Source organism: Nicotiana tabacum, chromosome 17, assembly GCF_000715075.1.
Source record: "Nicotiana tabacum cultivar K326 chromosome 17, ASM71507v2, whole genome shotgun sequence".
Taxonomy (NCBI): domain Eukaryota; kingdom Viridiplantae; phylum Streptophyta; class Magnoliopsida; order Solanales; family Solanaceae; genus Nicotiana; species Nicotiana tabacum.
This window is the reverse complement of record NC_134096.1, coordinates 116,407,446-116,426,970: the sequence shown is the minus strand read 5'-3', so window position 1 is coordinate 116,426,970 and position 19,525 is coordinate 116,407,446. Positions and strand designations below refer to the sequence as shown.

Genomic DNA, 19,525 nt, shown 5'->3' with positions numbered 1-19,525 from the left:
TTGGCAACTTCAGCAATTGGTGATACGTCGAAGGTACAACGTTCATCTCGTGTATCCATGGACTTCCTAAGATGATGTTGTATCTCATATCACCATCCACTACTTCGAAGAGAGTTATTTTTATTACTCCTTCAACGTTCGTGAGCAGCAAGATCTCTCCCCGTGTCGTCACGCTCGCAAGGTTGAATCCAGCGAGGAGTTTTGTTGCCGGAATAATACTTTCGGTTAGTTTAGATTGTTCCAATACTCTCCATTGTATGATATTAGCCGAACTTCCTTGATCCACTAGAACACGCTTATTTTTAAAATCTAACACATTTAAAGATATTACCACTGCGTCGTTGCACGTCTTCCTCCGTGAAAGTGATGTCGTTCTCCCGGAGTCTTTTGTTGTGAGTTATCGTTACTTTAGTCTTTTTGTCGCCAAAAGGGTGACCCCGTTAATCTCGTTCCCCCCAACGATCACGTTGATCGTCTGGCGTAGGGTTTCTTCTCCTGCTTTCGAAGATACTGCATTGTCTTTGTTGCGACCGTAATTGTTCTTGGCTCGATCACTCAAGAATTCTCGGAGATGACCTTTCTTCAATAACGTTGCCACCTCCTCCTGAAGATGTCGGCAATCCCCTGTACGGTGACCGTTCGTCTCGTGGTATTTGCACCATAAATTGGGATCGCTCTAGATGAAATCGTACCTCATAGGTCTTGGAAATCGTGCCTCTTTAATGTTCCTCATGGCTGACACCAGTTCCACTACACTGTCGTTGAAGTTATATTCTGACAACCTGGGGTAAGAAAGATCTCGAGGCCTCGACGTTTGTTTATCTTGAAGTGATCTATTGTTTCAACCACGATCAATCCTTCCTTCAACGGTGAACTTGTTTGCTGCTCGAAAATTTCTGCCACGACCTTCGGTACGTCCGTAGGGCAAAAATCGACCCCTCGAAGTCCGCATATCCCCGTCGTAATCATCCTTTGATTTTTCTCTGTTCTTCTCTTGTCCTTTAGCCGATGATGTAGAATCGACCTGGTCATCTTCGATCCTTATCTTTAACTCGTACCAGTTGTGAATATCTACTAGAGTTGTTGCTTGAAACTCAAGCAGGCTCTCCTTCAGCTTCCGGGAAGCGTCTGAACTTCTCGGATTCAATCCTTTGGTGAATGCTTCAGCTGCCCATTCATCCGGGACGGCCAGGAGCAACACTCTTTCTTTCTAGAATCGGGTAACAAACTCTCGTAATAATTCAGACTCTCCTTGTGCGATTCTGAATATGTCGGCCTTCTGGGCTTGTACCTTTCTGGCTCCGACATGAGCTTTAATGAAAGAATCCGCGAACATCTCAAAGGAATCTATGGAATGCTCGGACAGTAATGAATACCACGTTAGGGTACCCTCGTGAGTGTTTCGCCGAATTTCTTGGACTTGTGTCTCGTCTTCACAAAGATAAAGTACCTTACTTCATGCTTAAGGCGTGTTAATTTTGACGAGAAGGAAACGATAGACAAAAATAAAGACTTTTGTGAAAGGAAAAAAATCACTTAATGCAAGTAAATTGTTGTGAAAATGATATATTTGTCGACAACCAATTCAATGAAGTCAACAAGAGCGGTTGACAGCTTATTTGAAAGATACCACATTCTCACTAGCACTATCAATTAATTCTATTGTATCATATAGTATATATATTATTCTAAGATTATTAAATTGATTTAGAATGTTATTACTAGTTACTAGTGAAAAGTGGGAGAATCTTATTTCTGTCCTTGTCACGTCTTAATGAACTTCCTTTTCATCATTGAAATAGCTAATTATGTAAATTAACGTGTTTTGTTCATGAAAACGAAAAGCTCGACGCCAAACCATAGGACGGAGACAAACTGCTACAATTGAATTCATACGTGATTTCTAAACAAATGAATTAATTTGATTCTGAAACAATATAATAATTGAAGAAATTCACAATACTTAGCTTTGGATTGTAGATGAAATAGCAAAGATGGCGATTCCGTGAACACAGTTTTCGAACATAGCAATGATGAGATCAAAAAAACAAGAAAGTGAAATGGTATAAAACTTTGTATAGAGTAGAGTGTAAGTTTAGCTAGAGAATTTGTGTGTCTTTTACAATGGCAACTGAACTCGGTATTTATAGTTATGCCTAGAGAAAGAGGTCCTAGGATCATGCACTCCTTTAATGTCAATTATAAGGGTCATTGATGAAGATGTAATGGCGAACATAAATGTCAAATTCTCTGTAACGGATTGTCGCTCTTAATGTTGCATAATAATCCTTAGTAAATGCTACGAGAGCAGAATATTTAATACACCTTTATGAACGTTATTCTTTCCGGTGACAAGCGAAGTGACTGAGTTCGGTGCTTATCCATCTCATCTTGGATTCCACGTGTTCTTTTGGTCAACCACATGTCATATCATATTTTACCCTATACAATATATATATATATATATATATATATATATATATATATATATATTATATATATATATATATATATATATATAAGCTATATTCGATATAGTATTGAGATTCAAACCAAATTTCGATTTTCCTCAAACATGTGAATTTGAATATCATATAGATACAAAAGATTGTAGTTACACATTCAACAGTCCAAAAACGAAAACTAATGGGTAAAATACCTTTTTCCCCTTTTTTTCTTTTTGCAGCTAATGGATAATGAACCGGTAAAGGGGAAAATCGAAGTTTAAACGTTACCTACGTAAAAAGAGAACTGAATACTAGTTTTAAGCAAACCACATTTATAGAAACCCCAACGAGGTCATGGTACCTTAATGGCAAAAATCATTTGCACGAACATTTTTAATTTTTTTGGGAAGTAAGATAGTCGTCATAGTGCTATGCTTCAACTAATTTTATTTCGGTTTGTCTTTCTTTTCTAATGAAAAGGCACCAACCGAATAAATTCAACGACAGTTTCGCAGTTGACATTCTTTTCCTTTGGAATAATCTTCAAATGATCTGTACATTTCCAAGTGTTGAAGTTGCGTAAATAACCAAGCAACATTGCCCTTAAAGAAACTCAAACGTGAGAACTATTAAAGAGTTTAATAGACTATGAATATAGCGGGGAAAAAATTATACGCACTCGGTTTTAAATGATTGTATTTGATGAAACTTGAGTGAATCAAAATGGAGATCCTAATCTAATAATGCCATAATTGAGCTTAAGAGAGAAGAAAAGAAGCAGAGTATTGTATTGAGAGAAAAAATAAAACCGTGTGCTGTTACATTGAGCTAACCATATATGTATAGACAACTCACTTCCACTAACCACCTAACTAACATTTCACGTGTACTGTCATGGGCGGCTTTCCAGCCATGCCCCATGATCCCTTGGACGCGCCTCGTGGCGTCCTGGCCAGCCTCCCAACGCCCGTCGCCACGGTCGGCCCCGTGGTCTCGGCAGCTCCAAGTGACAAGCGCGCATGTGCCTCTGTCGCCCCACCGATAGCCATCGCCAGCGCCCAGCCACAGGCAAAAGCCAACAGCGCCGCGCGCGCAGACAATGCCGCGCGCGCAGACCCTGATGCTAAAGACAAAGTTGCTGCCAACGGACTTGCTGCTGCTTTGTAGAAGACTAAGTCCTTTTCATTGTAAATATAGAGTAGTTTTGCTGCATTTTCTTTAAGTGTGATTTTCCAGCTTTCATAGGTCTAGTCATGTAACTTTGGTTTATTTTTTTAAGCATTATTAAGGGGGACCAAGCAATCAAAACTTTCAAGCAAGCAAATAATTCTCTGTACTGGTGTCTCTCCCCCCCGACACCGTCTTGTTTTCTGTAATAGATTTCATTCAATGCAATCAAGCTTTCTTTCATTCTCAATTCTCTTTTCTGCTCTCTTTCAATTGCTCATGACATTGGTTTTCCCGTACGGCACTGACAATCTAGTCTAGCGTACGGAGGGGACCTCAGTTGGCGGACAGCAACCGTACTGACATCGGTTGCCTAGCCTTACGTCGCCCTTCCAAGGAACTTCAGGAAGGCGCCGCGTAACAGTTGGTATCAGAGCCTAGGCTCGACATCGGACGAGGGATCACATTGCAATTACCACCATTTCTGACCATGGTGAATTATGGGGATCGCATCGCGACCCTTGAGGGAACGGTTGACGCATTACGGCCCATCGTGGAAATGGTGCCCGATCTAAAAACCAGCCTAGTGCAAAGGTTGGACGACCTGGACTGCAGACTCATCCAGGCTGAAGTTGACATAGAAAACATCAGCCGCGTCTCTGAAGGAGACCGGCAAACAGCAGCCACAGAGGCAGCTGAAATTTTTGGTAAATTTGAGGTCCTCCAGCAGGAGCGTGCCGAGGATTTAGCCAACAGGGAACAAGAGGCAGACAGGGTGACTGCCATGCAACAAACCATTGACAACTTGACAGGCCAGCTCAATGTTGTCAATGCTGCTTTACAAGGCCTACTTCGAGGAGGCGGAAACCAATTTGGGGGTGGTGTGAACCTCGCCCCCATGGCACAAAAGCTGAAAATTCCTGAGCCAAAGCCATACAGTGGAGCTCGGAATGCCAAAGAAGTGGAAAATTTCATTTTCGACATCGAGCAATACTTCGATGCCGTGGGAAGCCTGGAAGAAGCTAAGAAGGTAGCAACTGCTGCCATGTATCTTCAGGGTGATGCCAAACTCTGGTGGCGGGTGAAGTACGAAGCCATCAAGGCAGGTGAAGATGCCCTCGACACATGGGCGGAACTGAAGGCAGCCATACGCCTACAGTTCTTCCCCGAAAATGTTGAGTACAATGCCAGGAGAAAGTTGCGGGAGCTCCGCCAGACCAAATCAGTGCGAGATTACGTGCGGGAATTCTCCGCGCTCATGCTGAACATCCGTGACATGGGGGACAAAGACAAACTCTTCACCTTCCTGGAAGGGTTGAAACCTTATGCCCGGATGGAGTTGCAGAGACAAAGGGTAGACACGTTGCCTAAGGCAATCCAAGCAGCAGAGTGCCTTGGGGATTACCAAGTGGAAGCCCGGAAGGATAGGCCTCAACAGCCTGTCCGAGGAGGATACAAAGGGGGCCAACCAAACACTAGTGGCCCTAGCAGAAGTGGAGGAGACCGGATTGCACCCAAATCCAAGACTCCCTCTTCCGGCAGTACTAGTGCTGCATCTAACAACAATGATCGGGGGAGGAAACCCCCCTCAGGATGTCGCCATTGCGGCGGACCACATTGGAATAATGAATGTCCACATGCACAGATGAATGCCCATCAAGCTTTTGAGGATGGGACGGATGACGACGCCGATGATGCGGACCAGACCGAGCCAGTAGGTGCATTCAATGCAATTGTTGGCTCCATTTCTGAGCCCTTAGCGGGTACCAGTGCCGGTATCCGCAAGAAGAAGGACCCATATCCAATTGCCGGGAAAGGAAATAAGAAGGCGAATTTGAGGACTCCTCCTCATCAAGAGAGGACCCTAATGTTCGTTGACATGAAGGTAAATGGCAAGCCCATTCGGGCAATGATAGACACAGGTGCCACCCACAACTACTTAGCCTCGACTCAGGTGGAGCGTCTTGGACTAGTCGTAGGAAAGGGCAAAGGTCGTGTGAAGGCTATCAACTCACCACCTCAACCAGTGGGTGGAATAGCCAAAGAAGTACCAGTGAAGCTTGGCCCTTATGAAGGAAAGTTCAACCTGCGCGTAGTGATCATAGATGACTTTGAGTTAATCGTGGGGTTGGAATTCCTGAGACAGACCAATACCATGCCCGCACCGTATGCAGACATGCTACTGATGATGGGGGCAAATGGGGCCAAGCCCTGCATTATTCCGTGCATTCCCATGAAGATGGCAGCCGAGAACATCTCGGCCTTGCAGTTGAAGAAGGGGGTAAAAAGACATGAACCCACGTTCCTGGCTACCCTCTGCATGGAAGATATAGAACGCTCCTCGGGTCCCATTCCTGCACCCGTGAAGGAGTTGCTTCTGGAATTTGAAGACATCATGCCACAAGACATGCCAAAGCGTCTTCCGCCTAGGCGAACTGTGGACCATGAGATTGAGTTGGTGCCGGGTGCGAAGCCACCTGCCCGGGCGCCATACAGAATGTCACAACCCGAACTCGCCGAGCTTTGGAGACAATTGACGGAAATGCTAGACACAGGGATCATTGTGCCCTCTAAGTCCCCATACGGGTCCCCTGTGCTATTCCAAAAGAAACATGATGGTAGTTTGTGACTCTGCGTGGATTACCGGGCTCTAAACAAAATCACCGTGAAAAACAAGTACCCTATTCCGCTAATGGCAGACTTGTTTGATAGACTGGGTGGTGCGACGGTATTCACCAAAATAGACCTGAGGACAGGTTATTGGCAAGTTCGGATTGCCGATGGTGATGAGCACAAGACGACCTGTGTGACAAGATATGGGTCGTACGACTTCCTGGTTATGCCCTTTGGCTTGACTAACGCGCCAGCCACATTTTGCACCTTGATGAACCAAGTCTTCCGAGAATACATTGATGAATTCGTCGTGGTTTATTTGGATGACATTGTGGTATATAGCCAGACACTAGAAGAACACCTGGAGCATTTGCGGAAGGTCCTAGCCCGATTGCGGGAGCACGAACTATATGCGAAGCTATCCAAATGCTCCTTTGCTCAGAAACAAATTGACTTCCTCGGACATGTCATCGAGGAAGGGAGGATCAAGATGGACCAGCAGAAGATTCAGGCCATTACAGAATGGCCGCCTCCTAAGGATATACATGCCTTGAGGTCGTTCCTTGGCCTATGCAACTTCTATCGGCGGTTTGTGAAAAGTTACTCCCTCATTGCAGTGCCGTTGATAGAACTTCTCAAGAGGGCCACCCCGTGGGATTGGGGCCCCAAGCGGGCAAAGGCCTTCGACGCATTGAAGATGGCTATGTCCAGTAGCCCAGTCTTGGCCCTCCCTGACTTGGCCAAGCCATTCGAAGTGCAAACGGATGCCTCCGACTATGCACTTGGTGGAGTATTGCTACAAGAAGGGCATCCCGTAGCGTACGAGAGCCGGAAACTGAAGGATGCAGAGCGACGCTATGCCGCCCATGAGAAAGAATTATTGGCTGTCGTTCATTGCTTACGCCTTTGGAGGCATTATCTACTGGGAGCCCCATTCGTGGTCAAGACAGACAACACAGCCGTTAGCCATTTCATGACCCAGCCAAAGCTGAATGGACGACAGGCTAGGTGGCAGGAACTCCTAGCGGAATTTCACTTCAACCTGGAGTACCGAAGTGGAAAGACCAATCATGTTGCTGATGCACTCAGTCGGAGAGCTGATCTAGCATCGATGTGTGTACTCGCCGCCCTAAAGGGAAGCGAAGTAACCACCACCATAAAAGACCAGATACAGGATCTACTCATCAAGGATCCAGCTGCACAGTATTTGGTTGATTTGGTAGGACAGGGCAAGACTCGCCAGTTCTACACCGAAGATGGGTTCCTGAAGGTGAAAGGGAACCGACTTTATGTTCCTAAAGGAGGAGATCTGCGACGGACTCTTCTTGCAGAATGCCACGATACTTTGTGGGCCGGTCATCCCGGCGAGGAACGCACCATGGCATTGCTTCGCCGTGCATATTATTGGCCTCAAATGGTCGATGACGTCGCTCAGTATGTGAAGACTTGTCTAGTATGCCAGAAAGATAAGTCAGACCGCTTGACGCAGGCAGGGCTCTTGGAACCACTAGCTGTACCAAAAAGACCTTGGGAAAGCGTTTCCCTGGACTTCATCACCGGATTGCCCAAGGTCGGAGATCTCACAACTATCTTGGTTGTGGTGGATCGGTTTTCCAAGTATGCTACCTTTATAGCAGCCCCACAATATATATCAGCAGAAGATACAGCTCGACTATTCTTCTCTCATGTCGTCAAGTATTGGGGCTTACCTAAAGACATTGTTAGTGATCGCGACTCACGCTTCACTAGCAATTTTTGGACCCAACTCTTTAAGTGCCTCGGGTCAAAATTGAGTCATAGCTCAAGTTTTCATCCGCAATCTGATGGCCAGACGGAGCGATTTAATGGCATGCTAGAGGAATATCTCCGGCACTTTGTGACCGGATCGCAGAAGAATTGGGTGAAGCTTCTGGATGCTGCTCAACTGTGTTTCAATTCACAAAAGAGCTCAAGTACCAACAAAAGCACTTTTGAAATTGTTACCGGACAGCAACCGCTACTCCCACACACAGTGAATGCACCAAACATGGCAAAATCTCCTCGGGCTGCCAGCTTCTCAAAAGAATGGAAGCAAAATTTGGAGATAGTGCGGAGCTATCTTGTCAAAGCCCAAAAGCGGATGAAGAGGCATGCTGATCAGAATCGCCGCTTTGTGGAATACCAGGTGGGAGACAAAGTGATGGTCAAAATTCCAAAGCGGTACTTGTTTGCAGGGGTCCATGACCCTCGCCTATTGCAAAAATATATTGGACCCTTGTCCATTGAAAGGCGCATTGGGAAAGTTGCATACCGGGTGGATACCCCAGCTTGGTGGAAAATCCATCCTGTTTTCCATGTCAGTCTCCTGAAACCTTTTCGGGAAGATATGGAGGATCCTTCACGAAGCCAACTCACAATACCAAGTATTCGAGGCCCCAATTCAACCGGAAAAAGGCGTGCTGAAGCTATTCTTGATGATCGAGTGATTCACGCCTCAAGAAAAGATCACCAGGAGTTCTTGGTGAAATGGCAGGGATGTGATGCAGAGGAGAATACTTGGGAGAGGGGAACAAACCTCAAAGCCTACAAGATCCTGATTGATGATTACCTTGCAAGGAAGGCACCGAGGACGTCGCCAACTCAGGTGGGGGAGAATGTCATGGGCGGCTTTCCAGCCATGCCCCATGATCCCTTGGACGCGCCCCGTGGCGTCCTGGCCAGCCTCCCAACGCCCGTCGCCACGGTCGGCCCCGTGGTCTCGGCAGCTCCAAGTGACAAGCGCGCATGTGCCTCTGTCACCCCACCGATAGCCATCGCCAGTGCCCAGCCACAGGCAAAAGCCAACAGCGCCGCGCGCGCAGACAATGCCGCGCGCGCAGACCCTGATGCTAAAGACAAAGTTGCTGCCAACGGACTTGCTGCTGCTTTGTAGAAGACTAAGTCCTTTTCATTGTAAATATAGAGTAGTTTTGCTGCATTTTCTTTAAGTGTGATTTTCCAGCTTTCATAGGTCTAGTCATGTAACTTTGGTTTATTTTTTTTAAGCATTATTAAGGGGGACCAAGCAATCAAAACTTTCAAGCAAGCAAACAATTCTCTGTACTGGTGTCTCTCCCCCCGACACCGTCTTGTTTTCTGTAATAGCTTTCATTCAATGCAATCAAGCTTTCTTTCATTCTCAATTCTCTTTTCTGCTCTCTTTCAATTGCTCATGACATTGGTTTTCCCGTACGGCACTGACAATCTAGTCTAGCGTACGGAGGGGACCTCAGTTGGCGGACAGCAACCGTACTGACATCGGTTGCCTAGCCTTACGTCGCCCTTCCAAGGAACTTCAGGAAGGCGCCGCGTAACAGTACATATGGAATAGTACTAGTATGTAAAACTAAATACCCTCTCAATAGAATGAGTAACAGTAAAATGAGAAGGAAACATGAAGCTGGTGGGTGCAAAAATATTGAGCACTCCCAGCTTGCCAACTAGATACTCATGTTGTGGTCTTCCCAAGCCTTTAGTTAGAACATTTGCTAGCTACTCCTTTGAAGAGATATACTGAGTCGTCACCAGCCCTTCCTCTATCTTCTGTCTAATAAAATGACAGTCAATCTCTGTGTTTTGTTCTTTCGTGAAACACTGGATTTGCTGCTATTTGTATAGCAGCCTTGCTATCACTATGCACATGTACTGGCAATTTTACTTCTATTCCCAACTCCTTTAGCAATGTTGTTAGCCAAACAATTTCTGAGACTGCACTGACCATGCTTCTATACTCAGCTTCAGCTGAGCTTTTAGAGACTGTGTTTTGCTTCTTGGATTTTCATGAAACTAGGGATTCTCCATACTTAATTAGATATCCTGACACTCACTTCCTAGTGTTAGGACATGAGGCCCAATCAGCATCACAAAAAATATTGAGCTCATTTGAACTTTGACTGCTCAATAAGATTCCTAGTCCTAGTTCCCTTTTAATGTATTTCACCACTCTTATAGTTACATCCCAATGAGACTTCTTTGGTTGTTGCACAAACTAGTTAAGAGTCTGTACTGAGAATGCAATGTTTGGCCTGGACATAGTCAGATACAACAGCTTCCCGATGAGTTTATGATATTGACATGCATCCTCCAACAGTTGATCTTCTGTTATACCCACCAATTGATCCAGTTCTGGAACTGTCAACTTGACATTTGCCTCTAATGGAATCCAAGCTGGTTTTGTCCACCTAATCCCAAATCTGATATTATTTCTAGTGCATATTTTCTTTGGTTGATCAAAATACCCTTGTTAGACCTATTGAACTCCATGCCAAGAAAGAATTTTAATTCACCCAAATCTTTGATCTTGAAGGCCTGCTGTAAGGAGTCTTTGGTGGTTTCAATCAACTGTAGATTGTTTCCTGTAACCAACATATCATCCACATATATCAGTATCACCACTATATATGTTCCATTCCTGTTGATGAACAATGGATGATCTAGGTTACTTTGTTTGAACTCAGACTGCACCATAGCCTCTGTTAGCTTTAAGTTCCACTGTCTGTTTGCTTGTTTTAGACCATAGAGAGATTTTACAAGTCTACATACTAACCCAGACTCTCCCTGACTTGTAAAACCCTGTGGCAAGTGCATATAGACCTCATCATGTAAGTCACCTTGCAAAAATACATTATATACATCTAGTTGATGGATTGACCAATTGTGCATTGCTACCAAGGAAAGTACAATTCTCACAGTGGTGATCTTCACTATAGGAGATAAGGTCTCATTGTAATCAAGACCCTCCCTTTGATTGTAGCCTTTAGCTGCCAACCTAGCTTTGAATCTCTCCACATTACTATTGGCCTTGAGTTTGATCTTGTATACCTTTTTGCAACCTATTGTTGTATTCCCTTAAGGCAAAGGAACTAGTTCCCAAGTCTTTTTGTCTTGCAGAGCTTGAATCTCAGCTTGCATAGCTTTAACCCATCTTACATCCTTAGAAGCTTTCTGAAAGGTTTTGGGCTCAACAACAGAAGACAAAACACCCAAGTATGCCTGGTAAGAAGGAGAAAGATGATCATAGGAAACATAGTTATGGATTGGATATAAGATAGTGTTAACTAATTTCTTTGTGGTAATATAATATGTCAGCCAGACAGGTTCCTTAGATTCCCTCTGTGATCTTCTTAGGAGATTAGGATATGTGCCTGCAATAGGAGGAGAAGGTAAGGCTGTGATAGCCTCTGAATCACTGATTATAGGAGATGAGCTTTCAGTGATAATAGAAGGTTGATCTTTAGTAGCAGGTGATGTGCAATACTGTCTGAACCATGTAATTTCTCAAGAGCAAGAATAAAATCATCTGCATTTTCATCTGAGACACACAACTGCTCAGTTGTAGCAATAGGATCTTCTGTATTTGCACCTTCAATACCAAAATCATCATCAGTAGTGTTGGGAATACAGGGACAGATTTGCTTCATTAAGTCATCATTTTGAACCTTAAAGGGAAACACATATTCCCTGAATACTATATCTCTGTTGATAAAGAACTTGTGTCTATCTAAATCATAGAGGATATATCACTTAGTGACACCAGAATATCCCATAAATACTGCCTTGACAGCTCTACTGGCAAACTTATCAGTCTTGGGGTAGGGCACTTGCAAATAATAAACACCCTCGTATTTTTAGATGAGAAATAGAAGGCTTCTTGCCAAAGAAAAACTCATATGGTGACTTACCATCAAGTGCATGTGATGGTAGCATGTTAACAACATATGGTGCAGCCAGGACACAGTGTCCCCAGAATTCCATTAGGTTATGACCTTGAAATTTGAAAGCTCTTGCAACTTCAAGTAGGTGTCTATGTTTTCTCTCAGCTACACCATTTTGCTGAGGTGTATAAACACATGTTTTCTCATGAACTATTCCCATAGACCTACATAGGTCTTACATTATTGAATTCATAAACTCTCCACCATTGTCAGACCTAATTGTCTGTACTATTCCATTTAATTGTGTTTGTATCAGCTTAAGAAATGACATAAAACAATCATAACATCACTTTTAAATTGCAAGAGAAAGATCTAAGTCACACGAGAGTAATCATATACAACTGTGAGGAAGAATTTATTACCATCAAATATTGGTGTACTGCAAGGTCCCAAATATCTAAATACAACAATTGAAAAGTTCTAGTAGATTTAGTGTTGCTAAATGGAAAAAGTTGTCTTACATGCGTAGCAATTGGACAAACATCACAACTATCTATTACAGACTTGCAATCTTCCAATTTATCTCCCAGCAGTTCCTTTAGAGATCCTCGAGATGCATGTCCTAATCTTTTATGCCATAGAAATATATCCTCATTTATTGTTTGTACACTTAGTCCTTTAACTGTTGGTTGTATATTGTTTACAGCCTTAAGAGAAGCTTTTGGGACCAGCAAGTAAAGTTTTTCTTTCTCCCTACCAATCCCCCTCACCTTCCCATTTGAGAGGTCTTGGAATATGCAAAAATCGAGGTAAAAGGAGACAAATGGTAAGTCTTTTGTTATCTTTGACACAAAAAGCAGGTTGTATGCAAACTCAGGAACATACAGTATATCGTGTACTTCCCCTATTTCTGTGATTTTACAATTACCAACATGTAACACAAGTGTACAATCTCCATTAGGCAAGTGAACTCTTTTGTCTCTTGTAGGACTAATGTCCTTAACATCTATTAGCATTCCTAAATCAGCTACCATATAGTTGATTGCTCCTATATTGACTATCAAATTTTTCCTTGCTATCTTTAGCCATAAAGGAATGGGTTATATCTTTATTGAGCAGCTTCATGATTTGATCATACTGATCTGTTATGAGTTGAGGTGCTCTTTGCCAGTTCCGTTCTCTTATTGCGTCTGGTATCTCTCCTCTTCTATCATCAATACCTGTAAAGTTTGGATTAAGATTCTCAACTTGAACATTTTATGTTGTGTTTGTGTTTCCTTTCTTCTTATTCTTGAAGTCCTCAGGGTAGCCAATTATCTTATTACATCCTTCTTTTGTATGGCCTTATATGTGACAAAAATCAAATTGTACATTCCAGTTTCTCTTTGGTTTCTGATAGCTTTGGTAATTTCCTCCTTTACCAGCTAGCAAAACAGCTAGTACAGAGGCATTAGCTACTAACCTCTGACTTTGCCTTTAAACAAACATTGCATATGCTTTGTTGATGCTTGGTGTTGGACTGGTCATAAGAATTTGGCTACGAGCCTGCTCATAGTTGTCATTTAAGCCCATTAGAAACTGCAATACCTTCTGTTTTTGCATGAATTCAATAAAGTTCTTTGATCTGGCACAGTCACATGGAGGAGGAACCATGCTGTCAAACTCATCCCACAAATTGTTGAGCTTAGAAAAGTAAACTGAAACATTGTCTGTTCCGTGAGTTATTGTTGATATCGCTTTGTGTAACTGATACACTCGTGATGCATTCACTTTATCAAATTGCTCTCTCAAATCCTCCCACATTTTTCTCGCATCTCTTGCATATAATATCCAGTAATCAATTCCTGCGATACTGAGCTCATAATCCACCTACTACTAAAAATTCGGTAAAAACTGATCAAAAATACCGACCAACGTTGGTCGGTAATGGCCAAAACCGATCAAAATGCGATCATTTACGTGTGGACGGTATTTTTGTGGTCGGAAAGGAATACCGACCAAAGTTGGTCTGAAATTACCGACCAAAGTTGGTCGGTCAATTAAAAAAAAAAACCGACCAAAGTTGGTCGGTTTTTTCCGACCAAAGTTGGTCGGTATTTTAATTATGTAATAAAAAAATTCACCATCTGGGAATCGAACCGGGGTCTGTACTGTGGCAGGATACTATTCTACCACTAGACCATTGGTACATTTTGTTTTAAGATTGTCTTTTATTTGATTTATACTCTTTAATTGTATTTTCGCACGAAAATAACCGACCAAAGTTGGTCGGTTTTATTAAAAAGTAAAATTACCGACCAAAGTTGGTCGGTTTTTTTAAATGACCCGCCGAATTAACCGACCAATTTTGGTCGGTTTTTTTAATATTAATTTTTATTTATTTTAATTGAAAAACCGACCAAAGTTGGTCGGTTTCTTGAAACATAAATTTTGCGGGACTCAAAAATAGTTTCCCGCATTTTTTTGCGGGACTCAAAAATAGTTTCCCGCATTTTTGCGCCAAAGAAAACCGACCAAAGTTGGTCGGTTTCGTAAAAAAAAAAATTAAAAAAATATTTTGAAAAACCGACCAACTTTGGTCGGTTTTTTGGTCGGTTTTTTGACCGACCAAAGTTGGTCGGTCGACCTTGGTCGATTTTTGCCGAATTTTTAGTAGTGACATTTCCACAATAGTGTTGCATCTATCCCATTGATGACCTAGTTCCTCGTCAAAATCCCCCTTTTTTAGAGTTTCGTCGACTAACCCTAACTTATTCTTTTCTAACAGCTGGATCTCCATCGCACGACTCCAAGTGGAATAGTTTTCTGAACCAGTCAATTGAATTGAGATGATCGGAGCTCCGGTGATGTCCGGTGGGTGAAGAAACAGTGGGTGATTATGGTCAAGGTCAGTTTTCGCCGCCATTGTTAACTCTTACACACAAATTGCAATACGAAAATTGAGATTGATATGAATTTGAACAGGATCAATGATTTCAACTCGCAATCGCGATTTTACCGCTCTGATACCATGGTGAAACTTGAGTGAATCAACAATGGAGATCCTAATCTGATAATGACATAACTGAGCTTAAGAGAAGAAAAAAAGCAGAGTATTGTCTTGAGAGGAAAAATGAAAACGTGTTCTGTTACATTGAGCTAACTATACTACATATATAGACAACTCACTTCCACTAACCACCTAACTAACATTCCACGTGTACACATACTTACTACTAACAAACTGAAATAATAAGCTTCTACTACTATACACTAATGCTTCATGTAATTCCTATATCATCAGGATTCTCACTTTGATTTATACCGCTTATAGTTAAATTATTTGGTTTGAGGCCACGGGTAAATAATTTCGGTATATAGTACGTACTCATCTGGTGATCTGAAACCAATAAAATAGCAAATCAGATAATATCACAAAAGCAAGTCGAAAAAGAAAAGCAGTGATGACTTGGACAAACACTAAAGGTAGGAGTTTTAACTTATCTACGATTTCGAAAATAGGTTTAAGAAGAATGAAAATTGGTTAGGAGTTAGGAATCATTCTTACAAGCTTCCCCAAATTAAGTGTGCACATGATCACTTCTTTGTTAAGCAATCTAAACTAGGATTTTGATTGCTAAAATATTATATTGACATAGTATTATCGTACATGAAATGGAAAAATCTTTGAGTATAAGATCATTAATTAGTTATATACTTTTATTCTAAAGATTATTAAGTGGTAGGTTCAATCTCTCTCACCCATATCTATGCTTCAATCACAAATTCACAATGATCATGACTATTTGATATTTAATGGCGCCTTCGGGTGTTGCCACGTATTAAAATATTAAAGATTATTTATAGACTATTCAATATTTAAAATCAATCTCGATCACAATTCATAAGCAAATAGTATTTTGTATTAAAATTCAAAAAAAAAAAAAAAAAGTTAGGACTTGACCATGACCTCGAGGCGAGGTACTCTGTATGCAATTCGAGGTGATCATAGAGCACAAAACTCAAACTATAACTTATACTATATTCGTATAGCGATTCCTAAAAGTCTAAAACCAAAGAGAAGAAACACTACCTTTCTTTCACGAATATGCAATTAAGTCCATATAATAACTAACCGTATAAGTGGAAATTCGAATGACGGAGCAAGTACGTTACTACTTTAGAATTGTAAGTCAATAAATTCGTTACATAAGATAATTTTGTCAGAAATATAAAAATCACACAAGATTGATATATATTAAGATGATTTTTTCCTACAATTTTGATTGAAAGTATTGTAATATTCGACAGAGTTAAACTAGGAATAAGAAAGGTTCAGTTGGATAATGGCCACCTCTTATTTGAATTAGTGATACTTTAATTCGAATTATGACTTCTAATTAACCATTTGATTATTCTCAAAAAGACATTGGAATTATATAAAATTATTTATAAAAAGTTTGGTCAAATTCAACGTAAGTAATTATAGAAAATAATGCAGAATAAAAAAACAATATGCAAAGAAAGTAAAATCTTAGAGCCTTCCCAGGCCACAACCCCAGCGTATAAGCTGAGTGTGACGACATATTGACACAGTTTGCGCAAAATCTTATGTACACTATTAGGGTTGGGGAGGAATAGGTGGACTATGTAACAGGTATTTGAAGAACTCGCACACACAAAACAAGTTGGGTAGAAATCTTTGTCTGCACATTGTTAGGAGTGCAATGTGATCCAGCCCCTTTGATTTTATGGCTTGGATTTGATGCTTTTGGTCCCCCAAAATTTTTCCTTTGTCTATATTTTTTCCAATATTGTTCAATCAACTTTTTTATGGTTTTCCCCCTCGACTTATAATATTCGGACGGGTCCGATTAAATTTGAATTCGCGTCAAAAAATTTCACATTGAGATTAAAGTGCTCCCTGACAAAAATAACTTTATGACCAAAAATCGAAAGAGTATTTTTCACTCTGCGGTAACCCTTGTTGGTGTTATTTAATCAACTTTAATTTCCTTAGTGGCTGAGTCTTCAGTCTTCTTTCTTCTCCTTCTTCCTCAATCAGTACCTTTGGCCCTACAATAAAACGAGACTCCCCTTTAACGTGCGCGTTGGGTTTCTTTCATGCTCTCCATTTTGGAATCTCTTGTCCCTTTGGCAGTCAGGCACTCGTTGGTGGAGAGGTTTGTTGAGTGTGGATAAGTGAGTATACATTTCTTTAATTCAGTTTATGCATTCCATATTAAAAATTCACAAATCTAATCTTATATAGATTTTGAATTCATGTCGAGTATGACTATTAAAAGAGTAAAACTCTTCCTTTTGATATACTTAATACATTTTGAGAATTCCCTATAATTAAGAGCCAAGGGTTTAACCACCCACCATATTACAGAAGGCCATTGGTGTTTAGAGAATTGTGTGTGATGTACTTCCACAGTTGATTTGACTAATGCTATACTCCTTTTTTTCTTCTTTTATGTTTACTGTACTCTTATTTTGTCGTTTATTTAGGGCATTTTCATTTGTTATATGACCCGACATTGATATATGATAAATCCTCGGTCATTAACATAATCATCCATGCATTCTCAACAACTAATGATTATAAAATCCAAATTTTATATGTCTGAATCGTATTGGTCTTGATTTAGGTCAATTTTAATAGTTTCATCTAAGAAAGTGCCGCGATTGTACGCTAATGTATACATACATATATTGTCACAACTGAAAGTTTAGATGTGAGATCATACAAATACTAGCAATATATTCAAAAGTTTTTGTGTTGTCGGTTAAGTAGTTTCTATTTTGCATTTTTAACATAAATTGCGACAATTAACGAAATATATCATTAAAACAACGTACGATTACGGGTCTTACTGTTTATTTTTACTTAGAAAAAAATGCTGATATTCTTTTATCTATATGTCAGTTAAGTGATATGCATAGCAACGATAAACCCATTACTGTTACCAATTGAAAAATGATTAATTCATTACAACTTGGGTTTATTAAAGATCGCAAATGGTGTTCCATTGTCAAATGTGAGATTTAATATATATGAGGCAGGGTAAGAACTTGAAATTAAATAATACGTAGCCATTATTTTTCTATTGCTTTTTGAACGACAAAACCCGATGAGGATGGGTAAAAAGCCGTCTGATAACTGTAATATTAATTAAAAACGAGAATAAGATCCAAATCTAGAGAAGAGAGTGAATAGTGTAGTATAGAGGAATTGTAATGATGGGATGTTTGGAGAATGAGAAAATCCCTTGGGAGACTACAAAATCTGTTTGTTCCCCTTAGCCATTTGCTTTCCTCTTTAATTCCCTTCTTTTTCTCCTTATTAGCTTAGCTGCCGCTAAATGTGTTTATGGTTCGGTTTGGGTCGATTTTTCTCTAAAAAGAAATCAAATTAATTAAGTTAATTTTTTAAATATTGGAATCAAACCAAACCAATTAAGTCGGTTTTTATCAAATCGGTTTTTGTCAGTTTTTTATTTTTTTTGTTATTTATCAATTTTTTTTAAATATGAGACATACACTACCAAACGCATATTCCGGCGACTACATTTTCAACGTAACACTATCAAACTAATTGCTCTTTGAGAAATCTATTATTTACCAAGATATATTGATGATAATTGACTCAAATAGTGATGAATAATTTAAGTACTCAATTAAAAATCGATTATTTTTAACATGAAATAAATTCTTGTACTTAGCAAAAGAAAACTATCAATCAAACTAGAAGGCAAAGAATTAGATTATTATAATAGCAAAGAACTAGACCAAAAATATAAATGACTAATATGTACCATAAAATTTCAGAAGCTTTATATAAAAATATACATATATATATATATATATATATATATATATATAGGTGTAATAATAAATTTATATAGCCACTTTTATAGTCGGTTTGGTTCGATTTTTTTGATTATTTTTTTTATTAAAACCAAAACCAAACCAAATTTGATCGGTTTTTAAAATTTAAAACCAAAACCAAACCAAACTTAAAAAGTATCGATTTTTTTAGTCGGTTTGGTTCGATTTTTCAGTTTTTTTATGACCACCCCTAGCTGCCACCGCATGGTTTTCGACCATTTTGCCTCTCCCAACCACTCTTCTCGCACCTACACAAAATAGTAGGAGAAGATTAAATATAAAAGAGTGAAAAAAAAGAGCTTGAAATGTACAAGAGATAGGAATTTATATTAAGACGGACCAACATGATTAACGGTTTTATGCATATGGATATACGTATATAGAGTGCGTCTGGGTGCATGAAATATTCTCGATAATGCAAGATTATGGGACAGATCACACGTGTAATGTAAGCAATCTTCTCTGATACAAGCATTAATAATTGATTTTTCGGCTCGAACGTCTAATTGTTAAGTCAAACAAAGATGACTTTATTATTACTCCAAATGTCTCCCTCATACGTATACGTACATAGTACGAAATATTGTACAGTGCATGTCCAAGTCTCGAGATATAGTATTTGATAAGATAAACAAAATGTATTCCAACTAAGACTTTCGTAGTTCTAATGTGATACGAAATAAAAACAGACTGTAGCTGTAGTGGAGGTGTTTGCATCAGAAATGCTTGCCAGTAAAGCATTCCAACCAAGAC

The 19,525-nt window shown here is 40.3% G+C and overlaps 2 protein-coding genes across 2 annotated transcripts; both read right to left on the bottom strand.

The window, feature by feature from the left end:
• Nucleotides 1–11,093: 11,093 nt before the first annotated feature.
• LOC142172065 (uncharacterized) lies at nt 11,094–12,933 on the bottom strand. Its single transcript, XM_075235830.1, has 4 exons — nt 12,464–12,933; nt 11,927–12,123; nt 11,503–11,745; nt 11,094–11,389 (listed from the first exon to the last, which is right to left on the bottom strand). The coding sequence occupies exons 1-4, from the start codon at nt 12,931–12,933 to the stop codon at nt 11,094–11,096; spliced, it is 1,206 nt and encodes a 401-aa protein (XP_075091931.1).
• Nucleotides 12,934–13,375: 442 nt separating this feature from the next.
• LOC142172064 (uncharacterized) lies at nt 13,376–13,702 on the bottom strand. The gene has a single exon (XM_075235829.1). The coding sequence runs from the start codon at nt 13,700–13,702 to the stop codon at nt 13,376–13,378; it is 327 nt and encodes a 108-aa protein (XP_075091930.1).
• Between the last annotated feature and the right edge of the window lie 5,823 nt (nt 13,703–19,525).

Coding starts and splice junctions, on each gene's coding strand:
- LOC142172065 (XM_075235830.1), bottom strand. CDS start 12,933: ATGGTAGCTGATTTAGGAATGCTAATAGATGTTAAGGACATTAGTCCT. Junction 12,124..12,463: donor GATAAATTGGAAGATTGCAA/GTCTGTAATAGA, acceptor AGACCTATGTAG/GTCTATGGGAATAGTTCATG. Junction 11,390..11,502: donor GAAATTACATGGTTCAGACA/GTATTGCACATC, acceptor CTCCTATTGCAG/GCACATATCCTAATCTCCTA.
- LOC142172064 (XM_075235829.1), bottom strand. CDS start 13,702: ATGTGGGAGGATTTGAGAGAGCAATTTGATAAAGTGAATGCATCACGA.